The following is a 17,607-nucleotide window of genomic DNA, read 5'->3' as shown; positions in this document are numbered from 1 at the left end:
ATTCTCTTTTTATTTACATTTTACACAATGTCCCAACTTCATTGGAATTGGGGTTGTACTTGAGAGAGTCTGTGGGAATTTGGATCTTGACTGTGCGCAGCACGCAGTTTTAATCTGCACCTCTCAGTGGTTTATTGCTGCTGTGTACATGGAATGTCCCTGCGACAGGCTGTATGATCACACAGATTATCACTATACGTATATATATATATATATGAAAGATTTTAAAACTATGTGTAATAAAAAAATACATTACTCACATTTATTAAAGGAGCGGGTATGTTTTTGTGCTACTGACAGGATTATGAGTATGCTAAATTGATGCTGGGAGTGTGGAATTGGTGGGGTGGGGGAGGAGCACAGATCTCATTGATTAGTGTTTAATTTGTTTTGTTGGCATACCAAGCTGTTTTGTTATGGGGTAATTTTCAGATTTTATTTATTTATTTATTTATTTTTTTGGGTGGATTTTAATTGCGAGAAAAACTGCCAAACCACTCAAGAATACTCATATGTAGCAAAACAATTTTATACATATGTCCATTCACTTGCAGTTATATAACATAACCTAAAATTTGTATCTGCTCCTAAATGTGAGTAGTGTATGTGCCCTGCAGTGCAGCAGCGCCACGTGCTGGGAACTACATGGGAGAGATCTGGAACATTCCAAAACATTATATTTTGTAAAACAATATCTCTTACCTGTCTGTTGCTTCTGTCAAATAAAAACTGGTGTCAAAACCTCCATTGCTGCCTTGAAATAAAAACTATACTGCACTATTCCTGAAGAAATTAATCCCTCCATGTGTTTTTCCATGATTATTTTCTTAGTCTCTAAAGGTAGCTTGACACTTGCACGAATTTGATCCCCGCACTGGCACACAATCTGCCATGCCAGAGAGTAAACCCGTTGTAAACGGTGCGCAAGAAAATTTTTAAAATGTTCAAAATCTCTGGCATTAAATTTGTGAACTACAGGTGAACATTGTGCAAACAATTCAAAAATGCTGTGTGTCATTGCGTCAGCACAGCGCAGCTCATCTGAATGATTATGACGAGTTGTTGAATCTATAATAAACATAATTTTACAGATACTCATAAGAAGGAATGAAATGCTACTGTTTTACCAAGCCATTACAATATAAATACTATAAATAATTACCTGTGAGACAATTCCAATTGCACTAGAACAGCTGCAGCTGGAGAAAAGTCCTCTGATTCCAGATTGAATAGAAGTGGTTTCATCAGTCAAGTTCTGAAAGCAAATGTGTAGAATCTATGGGCTTAGCGGGGAAATTAGTGCAGAAAATCCGCTATGGTGATAGTGCAGTTTATGTGGCAGGGAGGGAAATTCATCCAGTTGAGATTGTGGCGTGTCTTCGCAAATGTGTACATAAAAATCACAGAGGGATATGCTTTGCAAACTTAATACCCATTTCTACATTGGATGATGTTGAAATTGAGGATGGCCCGCTGGATGTTCCAGCAATATCAAATATTTTGTGTTTGCTACCTACAACCCACGTGAAATGTCTCAAACCTAAACCTACTTTCAGGCATCTTATATATGCTACTCTGGAACCACCCCTAAATCCAAACAGTCCAAATATAATACAACCCTGGCAAAAATTATGGAATCACCGGCCTCGGAGGATGTTCATTCAGTTGTTTAATTTTGTAGAAAAAAAGCAGATCACAGACATGACACAAAACTAAAGTCATTTCAAATGGCAACTTTCTGGCTTTAAGAAACACTATAACAAATCAGGAAAAAAAATTGTGGCAGTCAGTAACGGTTACTTTTTTAGACCAAGCAGAGGGAAAAAAATATGGAATCACTCAATTCTGAGGAAAAAATTATGGAATCATGAAAAACAAAAGAACACTCCAACACATCACTAGTATTTTGTTGCACCACCTCTGGCTTTTATAACAGCTTGCAGTCTCTGAGGCATGGACTTAATGAGTGACAAACAGTACTCTTCATCAATCTGGCTCCAACTTTCTCTGATTGCTGTTGCCAGATCAGCTTTGCAGGTTGGAGCCTTGTCATGGACCATTTTCTTCAACTTCCACCAAAGATTTTCAATTGGATTAAGATCCGGACTATTTGCAGGCCATGACATTGACCCTATGTGTCTCTTTGCAAGGAATGTTTTCACAGTTTTTGCTCTATGGCAAGATGCATTATCATCTTGAAAAATGATTTCATCATCCCCAAACATCCTTTCAATTGATGGGATAAGAAAAGTGTCCAAAATATCAATGAAAACGTGTGCATTTATTGATGATGTATTGACAGCCATCTCCCCAGTACCTTTACCTGACATGCAGCCCCATATCATCAATGACTGTGGAAATTTACATGTTCTCTTCAGGCAGTCGTCTTTATAAATCTCATTGGAATGGCACCAAACAAAAGTTCCAGCATCATCACCTTGCCCAATGCAGATTCGATATTCATCACTGAATATGACTTTCATCCAGTCATCCACAGTCCACAATTGCTTTTCCTTAGCCCATTATAACCTTGTTTTTTTCTGTTTGGGTGTTAATGATGGCTTTTGTTAGCTTTTCTGTATGTAAATCCCATTTCCTTTAGGCGGTTTCTTACAGTTCGGTCACAGACGTTGACTCCAGTTTCCTCCCATTCGTTCCTCATTTGTTTTGTTGTGCATTTTCGATTTTTGAGACATATTGCTTTAAGTTTTCTGTCTTGACGCTTTGATGTCTTCCTTGGTCTACCAGTATGTTTGCCTTTAACAACCTTCCCATGTTGTTTGTATTTGGTCCAGAGTTTAGACACAGCTGACTGTGAACAACCAACATCTTTTGCAACATTGCATGATGATTTACCCTCTTAAGAGTTTGATAATCCTCTCCTTTGTTTCAATTGACATCTCTCGTGTTGGAGCCATGATTCATGTCAGTCCACTTGGTGCAACAGCTCTCCAAGGTGTGATCACTCCTTTTTAGATGCAGACTAACGAGCAGATCTGATTTGATGCAGGTGTTAGTTTTGGGGATGAAAATTTACAGGGTGATTCCATAATTTATTCCTCAAAATTGAGTGAGTCCATATTTTTTTTCCCTCTGCTTGGTCTAAAGTAACCGTTACTGATTGCCACAATTATTTTTCCTGATTTCTTATAGTGTTTCTTAAAGCCAGAAAGTTGCCATTTGAAATGACTTTAGTTTTGTGTCATGTCTGTGATCTGCTTTTTTTCTACAAAATTAAACAACTGAATGAACATCCTCCGAGGCCGGTGATTCCATAATTATTGCCAGGGGTTGTATAATGGATCATCACTTAGATATGATTGGGTTATGTGAAACCTGGCTTAAACCTACAGCTGTCGTCCCCTTAAATGAGGCCTGCCCATCAGCATACACATTTAGTCACATCCCTCGTGATGTGAAGCAAGGTGGGGGTGTTGCTCTTATCTATGAATCTAGGTTTAGTTTATTAACTGTTGGGGATCATAAATATAATTTGTTTGAACATGTGATTCTCCGCTCTGCCCACAATGCTACGTATTGCCAATGTAAAAACAATAACAATCAGCTATATTATTTTGTCACCATATATAGCCCCCCTGGCCCATACGCTGAATTCTTAGATGATTTTGGTGAGTTTATCTCTAACTTGTCAACTACTGCAGATAACTTCTGATTATTGGTGACTTTAACATTCATATAAATAAGCCTTCTGATCGCCTCTGCAAATCATTTATCTTTTTGAGGCACAGCTGTCCGCTTTTAGAAAATATTATTCCATAGAGACAGCTCTCACTAAAGCGGTGAATGATCTTCTGCTTGCAGTGGATTCGGACACCACTATGGTTGTGATGCTGTTAGATCTTAGTGCTGTGTTTGATACTATGGATCACCATATTCTACTGGATAGGCTGGAGAATCATTTTTGGATTACTGGGAATGCCCTTGCATGGTTGACATCATACCTGCCATTCTCACTGTGTTTGTACAATAACTCTACCTCTAACCTTAGTGACATGAAATTTGGGGTTCCACAGGGGTCTGTTTTAAGCCCCCTGATTTTCTCCCTATATATAGCTCCCCTTGGGCACATATTGCAGCGTTTTGGGATTACCTTTCATTGCTGTACTGATGATACTCAGTTCTACATGCTGATAACTGCTGGTAATCTCATCCACATAAAATCATTAGACGATTGCCTTGCATCAGTGAAAAGCTGGATGTCTTGCAATTTCCTACTTTAAACCCTGACAAGACTGAAATGATGGTTCTTGGTCCAGTGAGACATCGGCATCAATTTGACCAGCTAACGCTTGGCCTAGGCTCATGTGTCATACATCATACTGAAAGTGAGGAACCTTGGGGTGATTTTTGATATTACATTGTCCTTTGACCACCACATTAGAGATATTACGAGACCTGCTTTCTTCCACCAGTGAAATATAGCGAAGATTCATCCAATCCTGTCTATGGCTGATGGTGAGACCCTGATTCATGCATTTGGTTCTTCTAGATTGGACTACTGCAATGTTCTATTTTATGGTTTACTGCAGTCCAGCATTAAGGACCTCCAATTTTTTCGAAAGGCCGCTGCCAGACTTTTGTCAGGAAGCAGCAAGTTTGACCACATTACACCCATTTTGGTGTCTCTTCACTGGCTTCCTGTCCCTGTTAGATCAGATTTTAAGGTTCTGTTAGTAACCTATAAAAGTATTCACAGACTAGCCCCTCCCTACTTAGCTGACCTACTTAAACCTCACGTACCGACCTGGGCTCTGCGTTCTCAGGGTGCAGGACTACTTTGTGTCCCTAGAGTGAATAAAAAGTCAGCGGGTCACAGAGCTTTCTCTTATCGTGCACCTGCTTTGTGGAATGATCTCCCTGCATCAATAAAACAGTCAGATTCTGTGGAGACTTTCAAGTCCAGACTTAAGAAGCACTTATTTTCCCTTTCGTATGGCTAGCATACTGGCATAGTATGGTACTATGTTTTAAAATTCATTTTATTATTAAACAGAGCAGTCCACGGCCTCAACTTTATGTAAAGTCTGGGTCTTTTAGTGAAGCTTCGGGCTAGTGGCCAGCGATCACCTCATTATTTCTTCTGTTTTTCTTGTTGCTAAATGGTGATAAATTATGCTGTATTTGTTGTCTTTCTGCTGCCTGATTGTTTTTTTTTTTTGTCTCTGTTTAAGGTGTGGCTCCATCCAGAGATGGGAGTGGGTGTTTTTCTTCTGCAGGCCTTCTGTCTTGTGCACGAGCATGGACTCCTAAAATCTCCCATAATTTGCTGTATAATTTCCTGTATTGTCTATTGTGTCGATAGCATGGCCCAAGCAGAGGGTCATCCCTTTGAGTCTGGTCTGCTTGAGGTTTCTTCATCAAATCATCAGAGGGAGTTTTTCCTTACCACTGTCGCCTGTGTGCTTACTCTATGGGTTGGTAAGGTTAGACCTTACTTGTTTGAAGCACCTTGAGACAACTTTGTTGTGATTTTGGTGCTATATAAATGAAATAAATTGAATTGAAATTTAGTGAGGCTCTCCCACTAACAGACGCTGCAACTGAGTGGAGCCTCTTGCAGCAGGCAGAGAGAGACTGAACAGGTGACCTTCTCTGGCCTCTAGTGCTAGTGTGAGTCAAAGATCATTTAAAGAAGAGATCCATTCTACAGTTGAGAATTTGTAGTTTCAGGAAGTGGTGACATAGAAACGTGACCAAAACTACACTTAGATGTACTGGCGTGTCCATGAGCCCCAGAGGGCTGAATCTGAATATATTCTGGTTTCTTTCTCTCTGACAGTAAAGGGATTATGTTTTGGGTGTAGACAAACAAGACATTTAAGGATGCCATTTAGGCCTTGGGAGGATTTAAATTTTTAAAATTTTATAGATCAAACAACTTATGAATTGGAAAATAATCAACAGATTGATAATGAGAATAATTGTTATCTAGCACTTTATAGCCTTTATATAACTTTATGTAACTTTTTTAAGTGTAAAATAACATGACAAAATGTTTGAAAGCAGAGTTGAAACTTATTGGTAGATTTTACAGTTATGCTTTAATTATGAATTAACCAAAGGATAATCAATAGACTAATCAAAAAAGTAATTGAGACATTTAATTATCTGCCACCCATTGCAATCTGATATAAACAAAGCTATACTCCTGTGTTGATTTGAAGTATATTTTGTTTGGTTTCTTTCAGGGTGAGTTCACCTCCATGGGTGTTTACTCCAATGGGAACCCTTATGGAATCACTGATGACCTCATCTACTCTTTTCCTGTCCAGATCAAGGTGAGACTGACCTAAACCTTTGTTCACTCACTGCTAGTAACTGGTTTCAATGAGTTGATATCTGTGTAGCTGTCAAGGTGGCGTCTCTCCAAATGTTTCTGTGCTTTGCTTTGTATTTTCCTGCTAAATATGATTGAACTTTTCCATAAACTACAAATTCTCTCAGGGAACCTCCTTAAATCAGATCCCACTTACTCGGAAGTGTATGATATTTGGAAGAATTATGACCAATAAAATGACAACTCATGAAAATATATCCTTTCCACAGAATAAGTCCTGGGAGATTGTGCAGGGCCTGACCATCACTGAATTTTCCAAATCTAAGATGGATGCAACAGCTGACGAGCTGATAAAGGAGAGGGATACTGCTCTGGAATTTCTGGAACTATGACTGGACCCTACAGGGAGGCCCAACCAGCACTTACACACCGTCAGTCCTCCAAACTCACGCCTCTGATAAAGCACTCCATCGTCTCAAACGTTCACGCTGTGTGTGGGTCTCTGTGTATACGAGTCACTGTGTTAGTGTGTGGCCAACAAAGCTTTGCCTAACTGCTGAAATATTTTCTGAGGGTGAGTGGAATATGGGTGTCTTGTTACACAAAGTCAGTGGTGCACTGTCTTTAGTCACAAAAAAGGGAAAACTGTCAAAGCTACAGCAAAAAAAAAAAAAAAATCAAATGTTTTTGTTTGATAGAGGATTTGGTTTTGTTTTTCAAGCTGAATAGGTTATGGGTTCCCTTTAATTGCATTCATGGAACTAAGATACAAGAACTCAAGCTGTCCTTGTCTTGCAGACGTTCAGCTTTAATTCAAGGTGTTTAGCAAAACAGTTACATAAAACATTTATGAATTATTGGCATTTGCATGAATAGTCTCTGGACAAAGTAAATACAATGATTATTTTCAACACAAATTATGAGTTTTACTGCCAGTTTTCTTTAGGCAAGTCAGGAGATGGATATATGAAAATTTGTCACTGAATATGTCTTGGGACTTCATTTACAATAATAAATAAATACTAAATGTAATAATAAATAATAAGTTGTTTAAATAAATAAATAATAATAAATAATAAATACAAACAGTAGTACTGTATGGGTTCTGTGGCTGTGATTAGTCAAAGTTTGCATAGTACAGCTTTTGACTGTTGTACCAGCAGTTGTATCTTTTTAGAACTACATATAGTACAACCGCAAAAACTGATCAAGTAATACTGTACATTTTACAACCAAAAACTTGGGATGTTATGGAAAATGAAAAGAGAAGGAAAAAAGTAGCGATTCTTGAATTTTATTTCATTTCAAACAATATAAACCTAAGTATTTTATGGTTTGTGTGGTCAACTTCATTTGTTGTATTAATACATCCATGCCTGCATTTCAGAGCTGCAACACATTCCAAAAACGTTGACTCTAAAGTATTTACCACTTTGTAATGTTGCTATTCCTTCCCATACCATTTAAGACGTTTTCGCATTGAGGATACTGAGCGATGAAGTATTTCAGGTATTGATACATCTTGAGATGTGCAACAGTGTGGGCTTGTCATTGCATTTTTTTTCTTTCAAAATTCTCCATACGTTCTGTATTGAGGATAGGTCAGGACTGCAGGCCGGTCCTGTCGTACCCACTTATTTCACAACCATGCCTTTGTAATGTGTAAAAACTGGTCATTTTGCATTGTCTTGTTGAAAAATGCATGGACGTCTTTGGAAAAGATGTCTTGAAGGCAGCATATATTCCTTTAAAACCTGTGTACTTGTCTGCATTAACCTTGTCCAGAAGGAGCATCTACTTTATTGAGCTCTGAGACCTGTGAGTTGGACCAATATTCAATCAATATTCCAGATAAGTTTTGGAAGAAGTGAATGCCATGTGCTCTCTGGACCAGAGATGAAAAGGAGGATCCAGACTGTTTCAGCTACAAGCCCAAAAGCCAATGTCACGGTATAAGGATGTGTCAGTACCCTTGTCAAAGGTAATTTACACTTCTGTGATGGAAACATTAACATAGAGCATCTTTTGTGCACAGTTAACCTGTACTTGTGAATGTAAATCTGTATTGTATTGATTGACAAAGATTTCCCCAAATTATTTCTTGCCAATATGGTTATATCGTTTATATAGCGCCAAATCACAACAAGGTTGCCTCAAGGCGCTTCACGCAAGTAAGGTCTAACCTTACCATCCCCCAGCTATTGATGAACAATAGCTATATCAGCTATTGATGAACACTGATGGGAATAACAGCTAAAATAAGTGTTGTTGCATACGATGTTCCTTTTTTGAGTAACGGGTAATCTAATTACTGTTTCCATTTTGCTATTATCGTTACTGACAATAAAATGCCACACATTAATTGAAGCATTTTCATTTCTGCTGCAGCTAAGCTTCAATTTTTTTTTCCTCTTTTCTTTGGTTGGGGGAGGGGGGTGTGGTGGAGGAGTGGGACAACTGTATAAGTGATGGTGATTGGCTAAGGAAGCCTCTGCCTCTACCAACTAGAGGCTCTGTGTTGTGAAAGTGTCGTGACACGGACCCACAACAGGGGGCGTTAATGAACGGACAATGGATAAGCCAAAAAGTAACAATTTAATGTTGTGAATCGCACAACAATGTACAGACAATAACAATATGGTGGACTGTCAATCATACACCAGGTGACGTGTGGTGGTGTTTCCGTTTCCCTGGGACGGCGGGAGGCCCGTGACAAAGTCCAGGCCGATATGAGACCAGGGGTGACGAGGCACTGGCAGAGGCTGGAGGAGGCCTTGGGCCTTGTGATGGTCAGCTTTGCCCCTGGCGCAGGTGGTGCAGGCCTGGACATACTCCCGGACGTCGGCTTTCATAGACGCCCACCAGAAGCGCTGCCGGACCAGTGCCACGGTTCTTCGCACCCCTGGGTGACAGGAGAGCTTGGAACCATGACAGAAGTCAAGGACCGCAGCCCTGGCCTCTGGTGGGACGTACAGTTTGTTCTTCGGACCGGTCCCCGGGTCCGGGCTCCGTGTCCGGGCTCTGTGTCAGGGCCTCCCGGACGGTCTTCTCCACGTCCCAGGTAAGGGCGGCCACGACAGTGGACTCGGGGATGATGGTGTCAGGGGGGTCTGACAGCTCGGTCTTGACCTCCTCTTCGTGCACCCGGGACAGGGCATCAGATCGTTGGTTCTTTGTCCCGGGGCGGTAGGTGATCCGGAAGTCAAAACGCCCGAAGAACAGCGACCAGCGGGCTTGCATGGGGTTCAGACGCTTCGCGGTCCGGATGTACTCCAGGTTCCGATGGTCCGTGAAAACTGTAAATGGTACCGACGCTCCCTCCAACAGGTGTCTCCACTCTTCAAGAGCCTCCTTCACCGCAAGAAGTTCCCAATTGCCGACGTCATAGTTCCGTTCAGCTGGGGTCAACCTGCGGGAAAAGTAGGCACATGGATGGAGAACCTTGTCAGACTCCCCGCTCTGGGATAGCACGGCTCCTATCCCTGAGTCAGAGGCATCCACTTCAACAATAAACTGGCGCTTGGGATCGGGCTGCACCAGAACTGGTGCAGTTGAGAACCGGCGTTTCAACTCCATAAACGCGGCTTCGCACCGATCCGACCAGGTGAAGGGGACTTTTGTGGAGGTCAGGGCTGTCAGGGGGCTAACTACCTGACTGTAACCCTTGATGAACCTCCGGTAGAAATTTGCAAAACCGAGGAACTGTTGTAGTTTCCTACGGTTCGTTGGTTGGGGCCAATCTCTCACCGCCGCAACCTTGGCCGGATCAGGGGCGACGGAGTTGGAGGAGATGATGAACCCCAAGAAGGACAAAGAAGAGCGGTGGAACTCACACTTCTCGCCCTTCACAAACAGCCGGTTCTCCAACAACCGCTGTAGGACCTGACGTACATGCTTGACATGGGTCTCAGGATCCGGAGAAAAAATGAGTATATCGTCTAGATATACGAAGACAAACCGATGCAGGAAGTCCCGCAAGACGTCATTAACCAATGCTTGGAACGTCGCGGGCGCATTGGTGAGGCCGAACGGCATGACCAGGTACTCAAAGTGACCTAACGGGGTGATCCGAACCAGGTGATAAGCATTCCTAAGATCCAATTTCGTGAAAATTTGGGCTCCATGCAGGGGCGTGAACACTGAATCCAACAGAGGTAACGGGTATCGGTTACGAACCGTGATCTCGTTCAGCCCTCTGTAATCAATGCATGGACGGAGTCCGCCGTCCTTCTTGCCCACAAAAAAGAAACCAGCACCCATTGGGGAGGTGGAGTTCCGGATCAACCCGGCAGCTAACGAGTCCCGGATGTAGGTCTCCATTGATTCGCGTTCCGGACGTGAGAGGTTGTACAGCCTGCTGGACGGGTACTCAGCGCCCGGTATCAAATCAATGGCACAATCGTACGGACGGTGCGGGGGCAGCGTGAGTGCCAGATCCTTGCTGAAGACGTCAGCAAGGTCGTGGTACTCAGCTGGCACCGCCGCCAGATTGGGGGGGACTAAAACCTCCTCCTTAGCTGTCACACCGGGTGGAACCGAGGATCCTAAACACTCCCGGTGGCAGGTTTCGCTCCACTGAACCACAACCCCAGACGGCCAATCAATCCGGGGATTGTGTTTTAACACCCATGGAAAACCCAATATCACTCGGGAGGTAGAAGGTGTTACATAAAACACAATCTCCTCCCTGTGATTCCCAGACACCACCAATGTCACTGGCTGAGTCTGGTGTGTGATTAGTGGAAGAAGGGTGCCATCTAGTGCCCGCACCGACAATGGTGACGGTAAGGCCACTAGAGGGAGCCCAACCTCCTTTGCCCATCTGCTATCCAGCAGATTTCCCTCCGACCCCGTGTCCACCAGTGCTGGGGCGTGAAGGGTTAAATCCTCACTGGGATTCGTGCAGATTTACGGGGTCTCCCCGCGTGGGTATTGTGACCCACCCTTAGCCCAGTCTCTAAGGACGAGTGCTGCTGTTTTGATCGTTTGGGGCATTCTCTCTGTGTGTGCTCAGTTGAGCTACAGAGAAAACACTCTCCACGGATCAGCCTCCTTTGTCTCTGATCTGATCGTTTTTTTGGCCCTGCTCGTTTCCATAGCAACGTCAGCAGGGGGAGCTGTTGTCACGTGGAGAGCCCTGGCAGTGGAGCGTGGGGAAGTCGGCTCCCTTTCAGACCCGGGAGGAAGAGGGACGGCTTGTGCCTGACCACGCCCTTCGTCTCGCTCCCGTCGGTGTTCTGTTAATTGGTTGTCTAACCGTATAACCAGGTCGATAAGCCCATCTAAATCCCGCGGCTCGTCCTTCGCCACCAGGTGCTCCTTGAGGACCAGAGACAGTCCGTTTACAAAGGCAGCGCGGAGCGCAACAGCATTCCAGCCGGCTCGCGCTGCCGCGATGCGGAAGTCGACTGCATACTTTGCTGCGCTCCGACACCCCTGTCTTATCGACAGCAGCACACTTGAAGCGGTCTCGCCTCTATGAGGGTGGTCGAACACCTGTCGGAACTCCCTCACAAACTCAGTATAAACCATTAGGAGCCGTGAATTCTGCTCCCAAAGCGCCGTAGCCCAGGCGCGTGCATTTCCTCGAAGCAAGTTTATAACGTAAGCCACCCGGCTGGCGTCTGACGCGTACATGACGGGACGCTGTGAAAAGACGAGCGAGCACTGCATCAAGAAGTCCGCGCACGTCTCCACACAGCCTCCGTACGGCTCCGGAGGGCTTATGTATGCTTCAGGGGAAGGTGGGGGGGGTCGTTGAACGACCAGCGGAATGTCTGTTTCTGGCACACGGTCAGCAGGAGGAGGTGCTGCAGCAGCGCCCTGATCATGCGCTTCCACCTGGGCGGTGAGAGCCTCTATCCTGCGATTGAGAACACTGCTCTGCTCGGTAACTAAGTCCAACCGAGCGGCAAAGGCGGTTAAGATGTGTTGCAGCTCACCCACCACGCCTCCTGCCTGTGCACCTCGCTCTCCCATTGGCTGTTCAAGCGATGGATGACGCCCCTCGGGATCCATGACGCTGGCCGAGAAATCCTGTTGTGAAAGTGTCGTGACACGGACCCACAACAGGGGGCGTTAATGAACGGACAATGGATAAGCCAAAAAGTAACAATTTAATGTTATGAATCGCACAACAACGTACAGACAATAACAATATGGTGGACTGTCAATCATACACCAGGTGACGTGTGGGCAGGCTCGACGATAGAAGACGCCTGGAGAGAGAAGAGCTGGATCCCCACACAGCTTCCACCACCAACGGAGCTGAAGAACACCGGAGCCGCCAAGCCCTGCGCCCCAGGTGGCCGCTGTCTTCAGCAGTCAGACCCGGTACTGCTGGCAGAGAACAGAGACAGTCCAGATGAGTGTGAGTTCGCACACTCGGTAATCCCACAGTCTGTATTAAGTAAAGGAGGGAAAAACCTCCACCTCCAATCACACACACTCGTGCAGCTCCTGGTCAACCACTTATCTGGGTTGGGGTGTGAGGCGAAGCCGTCGCTGTCACACCAAACGCCAATCCCTCAGATAAGGACACACTCCAGGAAAACGGCTGCAACAGAAGTTCAGGTTATTACACACAAAGTGTCAGTCAGCAGAGAAATTACCTGAATGGTAGTTGATTTCTCGGCGAGGAGGTGGAGTTGCAGTCCGGTCTTTGTAGTGGTGGTGATGGGTGACAGCTTGTGTTGATTAATGACAGCTGTCACCTCCAGCAAAGCCGACGCCCTCTCGTGCTTGAAGCCCGCACTTCAAGCAGGGCGCCATCTTGTGGTGGTGGGCCAGCAGTACCTCCTCTTCAGCGGCCCACACAACACTCTGGCTCTGGTTGGCTTACCAACCAGAGGCAGAGGTGGGTGAGAGTTCACGTGCGTACTCGCTCACACACAAACAGACACACACACAAAAGGCAAGAATGTACATGTGAATGAGCATAATTTAATTTCAGGTTTATTTGATAGCATGTTGAGGTGCATTAAATGTCAAAAGTACTGTTATAAACATAGTAATGATAACATCTGTAATAATATCTTAAATTTTATGGGTGTCTTGTCTCACATGGTTCCACAGCAACATTAAAGTAGTGTGGATTAGTGTACAATGTTTTCAGCTAATAATGTATTCTATTGAGTGTCAATTTAATTCATTAAACATTTATTATTCAATTTTATTATAAATAATCTATCAGCTGAATTTAAAGTTCATTTGGGGGGGATCCAATTTTTTTTTTAAGTAACGCAATAGTTACTTTCCCTAGTAACTAATTACTTTTATAATGCTGTAACTGTTACTAATTCAGTTACTTTTTGGGAGAAGTAACTAGTAACTCTAATTACTTTTTAAAATAACGTACCCAGCACTGTTGATGAATGACAGTTACTGATGCAGTGTCATATCTGTCGTCTGAATAGGTTTGCACACAAATGATCCTCTGCACATCTTTGCTCCTCAAAAACTCGACCTTAGTGGATACTGCCTGTGCACCAAATTATGATTTCAGTCACTTGTTGACAACTGTTTGAAATTACATCATTCAAGTTTTTTTAAATACCTGATAACCAACCCTAAATTACCCACTTACCAACTTTGGAATATGTTGCAAACCTTAGGGCCCCTTCACACATAGTACAAATAAGTACAACTCGAGGTGAATCTCAGCGGAACAGCTCATATAAGCGAACCACAAAAACATCTAGCTGATGGGCAGGCGTGAATGATGCCGCTGCGATAGTTTTGTGCACGCGGGAGCACAGTGCAAGCGCAGCTGCTGTGAAAATACAAAATACATGCCACCCATGGGATTCAAACCTGCAATTTTCAAAAGATCTGATTGCCAGCCAGAAACTTTACCACTGAGCTACCATCACTGTCCTGTAAAAGGTGTGGGAAAATGCCTGATATGAAGAAGGACATGGATGTATTTTAAAAAATAAAATAAAGCCACACACCATATAAAAACACCACATTTTATTGAATTCCTCTTAACAAGCGGGCAATACAAGTATGATCCGTCTGTTCCTCTGTAGATGACCCATGGTCACAGACATACAGTCATGAAATGATATGAATGAGAAGCAGGGCGCTCTTATCATGTCTACATCTGCTGGCGGCATGTCCAGCCGGCCCTGTGCGCGTCTTGCCTGACACGTGTATCTTGCCTGACACGCGTGTCTTGTGGACGGCGTGCCGCAGGACTGACTGCATCTTGTGTAACAGAGCTCACATGGGTGACATGACATTCAGATCACCTGTTGCGTGTTATAATCTGATGGTCCATTTCACCTGAAGCAGCCTGTCAATATGCGTGGTGTGCGTGCTAGCTGCAGCCCATTGCAACAGCAATAAATGTTTTTATGGATGTCCCCTCAGCGGACACACCAATGTGTCACTGTGTCTGCTTGAAAAGCCACACTCGTGGGGGCACTTAGACAAATTTTACATCCACCTCGACAGTGATTGTCTGCAGACTGTTTTCGTGATGATAGTACGAATGGCGACACATTTTCTAAGTGCCAAACGAGCGGTGATAGATGTTCGGTGTGTGTCAGCTGGAATTTGGCCGACACCTACCGCGAAAGGGATGGAAGGGCTCTCACAGCACACACTCTGTCTTTCAGCCGCTGGTGTGCGCAAATAGTTGTAGCAAAAGGTGTATGAGGCGTTGGAGGCAGCTACGATTTTACACGTATTCTATACGATTCCTGCTTCATGCGCAATTCGACCACATTTGTATTATGTGTGAAGGGGCCCTCACGTGCAGGAATGAAATGAACAAATGAAACTAAGTTGACTACACAAAACATGAAATATCTGGCCTTCATGCTGTCTGCAATCAATATAAGTCAAAGTAATTGTAAGAATCACTGGGGGGGGTTGGATTTTCCATTCAGTCCCAATATTTTTATAATTTGTGTTTTAATATTATACAAAGTAGACAAATCAAGTAAATGAAAAATAAGTTAGATTTTATATTGTTACAAATACAAATAATTGCTAAGGCAATTGGTAATACCTACACTAACAAATGATTAAACAGAAAAACGCACAATTTAACAGACTTAATAGCTCCCCGAGGGTGGGGAGACTGCTTGAAACACATTTTTTGTCAATTCTGTGTATTCTGGCTTTACTAAAAGTACACAGAACCTTAAGAGAAACTATGATAAAAAAGGATATAGTGAACACATTTTTTAAATTTCTAATTTCTCCCAAATACAAAAAAGCATTTTCAAAACTATCAGCATTTATCCATCGAATGAAATAAAATAAATAAAAAATTACGTTTGAAGTAGAGAAATGCTACTTATGCAGCAAGATGGAGAGACAACATATCTGTTCTTTTATTGTGATACCATCCAAAAAAAAACAAAACCATTTTTTTTAAATATTTAAATTTTTTTTTTAATAAATTCCCGTAAACTATACAATCACTGTAGAACATAACAGTATAATCTTGCCCCTTGCTGTTTTTTTTTTCCCCTCTTCTTTTTTTATATAACAGTGTTTATGTTAAATTCACTATGGTATTGTGGAAATTTATGGTGATATTCTTCTTTTCAACACCCCTTTTTAAAATAGATTTTTAGAATTGGGTAAAGAAGGTTGTGTTCTTTTTGTTTTTAATGGTTTAAAGAAGGCTGTGTTCTTTTTGTGTTAATGGTTTATACAACACAGATTTTTGTCTTCGTAATTTTTCACATCTTACCCACCACCACCACCACCGATCACATTCATTAATTGAATAAAAACAATTTATTATTTACCAAAACAACAGTCATTTTAGGGTAATTAAAGAAACAGAGTCAGTCTTTCAACAAAAAACAAAAACTGGTTCAACATAAACTAAACAATCTCTGCCTAATTATATTAAAATTTGTATGCATTTTTAATAGTTAAATAACAAGTAACGAAAACAAAATGTGTTCATATTTCGACCAAGCAGAAATATGTCAAAAATAACAACGTCACAGAATCCTTTCGTCTTTGCGTAATTACGTCACAAAACGCGTTTGTTCATTGGCTGGCACCCGCTCGCTATCTTCCCATTCTTAAGTACTCTGTAGTTAGCAGTACGTCAGTTTTAGCCACTCGTTATTTATTTATTTATTTTTTTAACCGAGCGGTGTTTAGCGATTTTCATAGAAATAAGGCGTAAGAAGGTGAAATACGAATCATTTGTGTGTCCTGTGCGGAGCTGCTGAGAACCGCTGGATCAGGCCGACGCGTCGACTTTCCCTCTGCAGCATCCTACAGTAACACCGTAAGAAAAAAAAGCTTTTAAATTCAACACTGCCTTTGACAATTTCCACACGATGAGTTATTTCACAATGAGACTGTGGTATCTTTGTATTCGCTCCTTCGTGGCCTCGCAGGTCGCATTTCGTGAAGAAGCTCGTTTTTCCTCTGTGGTGCGTTCTCGGTACCTCTGTTATCGTCAAGAGGGCTTTACTGTCCCCATAGTTTCCCCCCTTTTTTGGGGGGGACGGGTCATCCAGCTAATTATTTATTTCCACATCGTTTGTCCAGCCAGTGTATAATTTCAGCGGTTAATGATCGACTCGATGCTGGTGTAAAGAGTGTAGGGTAATAAAAGTGAAGGCAGGGGGCGCGGCATATGAGGCACGACCCTTGGTGACGTGTTTTACAGTCGGGCCTGGAAAGTAAAAGGATTTTAGTAGATCAGCCTATCTGCTCTTCTGAGGATGGCAGTGAGTGGATGAATGTGTCATTGTTTTGTTAGTACACGAGGAGGACAGGATGTCTTCTTCTCCATGGCTCCAGTGGTGAATGGATTTACAGGGTTTATCATCTCTGGATAAAAGATCAGTTTGGGATTCCTTTTGTTCTTCTTCTTTTTGGTCCGTGTGGTCATAGATACTTTGATTTTTGGAGGCTATACCTGTGCATTTGTAAACTGAACTCATCAGCTGAAATATGGCACTTTATACAAAAGGTAAGTAATAATGATGATGATGATGGTGTGCACCGCTCAGATGATTTATACTGAAAAGAATGCAGAGCTTAATTCTGCAAAAATATCTATTCTTCGCAATGCTTCTAATTGTTTTCAATAGTAGTTTTCCCATCAGTTTTTACATTCGTAATTGTGCAGCATACATGCTAATTTCAGTCTCTCACTGGTGTCTTTAAAAGGGTTATATTAATATTTACATAAGTTATTATAAAGTAAGTTGATGAAAGACAGTTTGAATTAAACCAGATATCAGGTCTTGCAACCCCCCACAAAAACCAACCCATTTTCTGTGCCTGTTGCTTTAAATGTGCAGGACCTGCTGCTTTCAAAG

The 17,607-nt window shown here is 42.7% G+C and overlaps 1 protein-coding gene and 1 pseudogene across 2 annotated transcripts in view; both read left to right on the top strand.

Annotated features, from left to right (window-relative positions):
- LOC117523853 overlaps positions 1 to 6,770 on the top strand; it is a 50,431-nt pseudogene extending 43,661 nt beyond the window's left edge.
- A 9,576-nt stretch (positions 6,771 to 16,346) lies between these two features.
- The window catches only part of ugp2b (UDP-glucose pyrophosphorylase 2b), a 74,161-nt gene continuing 72,900 nt past the window's right edge, over positions 16,347 to 17,607 (top strand). The window contains exon 1 of one of the 2 annotated variants that reach the window (XM_034185527.1): positions 16,347 to 16,562. Coding sequence is in view for 1 of the 2 variants with exons in the window: in XM_034185526.1 (XP_034041417.1) it covers positions 17,237 to 17,255 (19 nt within the window). In the remaining variant the exon portion in view is untranslated. Of the gene's footprint in view, positions 16,563 to 16,888; positions 17,256 to 17,607 lie in introns of those variants that run through there. The other variant, XM_034185526.1, reaches the window with a different exon arrangement.

This window comes from Thalassophryne amazonica, chromosome 13 (assembly GCF_902500255.1).
Source record: "Thalassophryne amazonica chromosome 13, fThaAma1.1, whole genome shotgun sequence".
Lineage (NCBI taxonomy): Eukaryota > Metazoa > Chordata > Actinopteri > Batrachoidiformes > Batrachoididae > Thalassophryne > Thalassophryne amazonica.
The sequence above is the reverse complement of the archived record's forward strand: the minus strand, read 5'-3'. Positions and strand labels throughout refer to the sequence as shown.